The sequence below is a fragment of the Lycium barbarum genome, chromosome 3, assembly GCF_019175385.1.
Source record: "Lycium barbarum isolate Lr01 chromosome 3, ASM1917538v2, whole genome shotgun sequence".
Lineage (NCBI taxonomy): Eukaryota > Viridiplantae > Streptophyta > Magnoliopsida > Solanales > Solanaceae > Lycium > Lycium barbarum.
In genome coordinates, this window is record NC_083339.1 from 140158875 (window position 1) to 140162670 (window position 3796).

General features: G+C 35.3%; 1 protein-coding gene across 1 annotated transcript; it reads right to left on the reverse strand.

Moving 5' to 3' along the window:
- Window positions 1-259: 259 nt before the first annotated feature.
- LOC132634300 (probable N-acetyltransferase HLS1) lies at window positions 260-2611 on the reverse strand. Its single transcript, XM_060350569.1, has 3 exons — window positions 2335-2611; window positions 2019-2167; window positions 260-1259 (listed from the first exon to the last, which is right to left on the reverse strand). Exons 1-3 carry the CDS (start codon window positions 2569-2571, stop codon window positions 413-415), a joined length of 1233 nt encoding a protein of 410 aa, XP_060206552.1. The 5' UTR covers window positions 2572-2611; the 3' UTR covers window positions 260-412.
- Between the last annotated feature and the right edge of the window lie 1185 nt (window positions 2612-3796).

A 3796-nucleotide genomic window follows, 5' to 3' on the forward strand; every position in this document is an offset into this window, starting at 1 on the left:
AAAGGTCAAATTTAGAATTTATCGATGGTTAAAAGAGCATTTTCCCCTTAAAAAACCTTCTTTCTATTTACATTTTTCGTTTCAATTTATGTAGAGTAGTTTGACTAGACACAAGAAAGATAGACTTTTAAAATTTATGGTCTAATTGGACATGCCATGAGATTTCAGTGACTATAAAAATATTTCATTAAGGATAAAATAGAAAGATTAAAATTAAATTATTTCTAAATATAAAAAAACTACATCCTTTTTAGCTTGGACTAATAAGAAAATATACTCACAAACATGAGGAGTCATTGGATTGGTTAAAATTGGATAGAATCATTTCCTCTCTTTTCTTTTAATCTTTCTTTTTTAGTTTGGGTTGGAATATACAATTGCTGAGCCTATCCAAAACTCCATGCAAACCTAATTAGAAGTCACGCGGATCAACGAAAATGACTGATGAAGAAGAAACTCGAGACTCCACCCAGTCATCCGGGGATTCACCGATTTCAAGTTTCTTCATGCACCACAAATCTCCCCATGAAAACTTGTTCCATCGCGGGATTGTCTCTCCAACAGGATCGTCAAGCCCAACTTCAGACACCAACAAGCGACAGTCTCTATCATTTCTCCCCATGTTGTACGCAAAATTGCAAAGCGATTTCATGAGCCTGGGACCGTCTTTGCCTTCCATGTGAATTCCATACAACAAATAAAACCCAAACGTCTTAAAAATATTAGGGATAGAAGGCACCCTTAGCCATGGCATCCACGAGTCCAAAACCCTAGTCCCTAAGCAACAAGCGTATTTTAGCGGTGATATGCCTCTCACTTGTAGCTTGTAAACATCTTTAGTATTCCACACACTTAGTATAGCAAAAGTTGATGGAAAAGATCCACTTTTAGGGTCCCAATTTAGGAGGGTTTTCTTTGGTACGGCCATGAAAGTACCAAAACTAAGCTTGCTGTCTAGGATGTGGTTTATGTCTTTTGGGAAAAACTCCGAGTTTGCGAAAATACGTCGATAGAATGACTCGGAGAGTTGTGGTGAAACTCGAACGATGGCAATGTCGGATGCTATTGACTTGTAATGAGCGTGAACTGGCTGTACTAGTACCAATGGAGTGCGAAATTTTACATAATTGCATTTGGATGTGAATAATTTGATAGAAGCTTCGTTGTTGCTGTCCGTGGCCATATAAGCGTATTTTGCTCCATTGTTTCTGCTCCATTCTTCTAATTTCTCAACTAGTTTTGTTCCAATGCCAAGCCTCCTAAAGTTGAAAATAACAGCAAAAATAATTAATACAGATTGAATTGTTAGAGAAGAGATGAAATGATGTTAAGAGGAAGACTTTGTATAGTTAATTAAAGTCGTCTAAAAGCTTTTAAAATATGGTAAAAAGTAGGAGATAATTTTTTGTATTGTTCTAGTCATTTCGGGAGTCGCCCATTGATGTTTGTAAAGTTAAAATAAAGGTGCTTTCAAACATACTGTGAATTAAAGAATATGTTCTGATAATGACATAATTCCCTATAAACTACTGTTACAAGAGCATCATTTTGCGTAGATTATGAACTTAATTGGATAGTTGGATAGCATATCCTTTGTCTTTGTGTTTTCGCATTTGGGTGTGGAACCTTAAGATTTTTAGTATAGATTCTAATATTCTAACAATATTTACGGCAAAGACACCTAATAAAAATTATTTTGAGTGACCTGATAGTGTAAATATTACTTTAAACTTTACATTGAAGATGTATAGAACCAGAGGCGTATCTAGCCTACAAGGTAGGGGTTCAACTGAACCTCAAATTTTTGATGCGGAGCCTAAATTTATGTGTAAAAAATTATTAAAATTACAATAAATAGTAGATATGAACCCCTAATTTTAAAAATATAATGGGTTCAATGCTAAAAATCTTAAGATTGAACCCATTAAATTTAAATTCTGGATCCGCCTCTGTATATAACTTAAAACTCTTTTGTAGAATACATGAAGATGGTAATGAAATATTTCCAAAAATGGTACCTGTGATGAGATGAAACCCGCAGGCCAAGAATATAAGCAATTTTTATATAAACTGGACATGGAGTGGAGCCTTTGTTTCCTCTAGTCACAGTCTTTATACAGCCTCTAACTATCCCAACAATTTCTCTATCTTCTCCACACTCAGCTACCTGCTCAATATCATCAACAGAAATGGCCATGAACTTTTGCATGCGTTATATATATGCAAAGGAAAAAAGGGTGGCTACTAAAATTATCAAAGATTCAATTAGTAATCCCTCATACTCGTACTCTGCATAAAGACACATAAATTGAAACGGGAGGAGCAATTACTTACCAGCATGACATGTAAGGGGAGATTGCGAATACGACTAATGGGGTCACCCATGAGGTCAGTGAACAACGATGGCTGCCCTCGTTGTCCGAAATCACACTGTCCCTCCAACTCTTCCACAGCCAACTTGTCTCTTTCTTCATCGTATTGTCTCACTATCACTACTGTTTTCTTATTATCTTGAGGCATATGATAATTATCATAAGCTGCCAAATTCTCAGCTGAAAGTTTAAGCGACATTCACCTGTATACTCTATGACAATAAAGCTCAATAGAGTGGGGAATGTTGATACTCTCTACCGATTGAGCTAATCTTGATCTTCTATCACCCCATATTTATACCTGGAGCTTGTACTATACTTTGGTCCTTTATTTCATGTTAATATAAAAGAAGTGGACCTGCTGATGACATGGCACCATAGCCGGTTTTGGAGGACCTTTTTTCTTCTCTATTGATGTTAATAAATTCTGAGTACTTTAATTTCTTGGATTAATTAACAGTTGATTCATACAAAAAAAAGTTTTTATATATAGAAAGACCAATATTCTTAATGCCAAAGGTAAAGAGGTGCATGTATCTACTAGCTAATACTACTTTATTATCCAATTGATGGAGTTTGTTAATGGTAAGTTGGATGGTGTTCCAATAATTGTTGCTACATGAGACTGTCATCTTGTGTTTGATGATGGTTGCAATGAATATTTTAGAGTCCCACATTAGTGGTGAGATGGATATTGGACAATCCTCAACTCTTAAATAGTTTTTAGGGTTAAGTTAGGTTTAAGGTCAATTTATTTATCATGTTATTATAGTCCGACTCATTTAAATTTTTGATTTGTCCGGTGTGGAGCCCCATATTATATTGTTTACATTGGTAGGTTTGGGCCTACGGACCGGGGGTGTTGAGTCCCTCGTGAAACAGTGTTGTGATTAGGGACTTGATCTTCTTATATGATAATATCTTGAGCTAAGTTTTGAGTTGATTTAGATCAAGTTCTATTTGTCATCAAGTATGGTACCCCAACCTCTTTATACTACTGTGCCTTCTCAAAATATTATCAGATATGTTAGGACGAATATGAGATCTCTCCACCCTTATTAGTCAAAGATGTGGATTCGAATGCTGAAAATGGAAAAAATACTGCTAAGGAATGCTTTTCTCTTTATTCTTAAGCTGTGAAATTTCGGACTAGTGATCAATACCGAATATCAGATAATTAAATAAAACAAAATTGTCATTTTCGAATAAGTGGTTCCACTTCCTGGTAGTCTTCGTTTAAATTTCTTTCTAAGACCAAAGAAAAGAACAAACATTTGCATTGGTCGGTAGACTGCTGAAAATTTCGTTACCTCTAGCCCTCTAGGTACTTGTGTTTCAGAATTCAGTCAAAAAGATTAGAAAGTCACGAGTTCTGTTTCTACCTAATTAATTCGAAGTTTTGAGGAAGATTCGTTATGAAAGAA

Coding starts and splice junctions, on each gene's coding strand:
- LOC132634300 (XM_060350569.1), bottom strand. CDS start 2,571: ATGTCGCTTAAACTTTCAGCTGAGAATTTGGCAGCTTATGATAATTAT. Junction 2,168..2,334: donor TCCCCTTACATGTCATGCTG/GTAAGTAATTGC, acceptor GATATTGAGCAG/GTAGCTGAGTGTGGAGAAGA. Junction 1,260..2,018: donor CGGGTTTCATCTCATCACAG/GTACCATTTTTG, acceptor TTTCAACTTTAG/GAGGCTTGGCATTGGAACAA.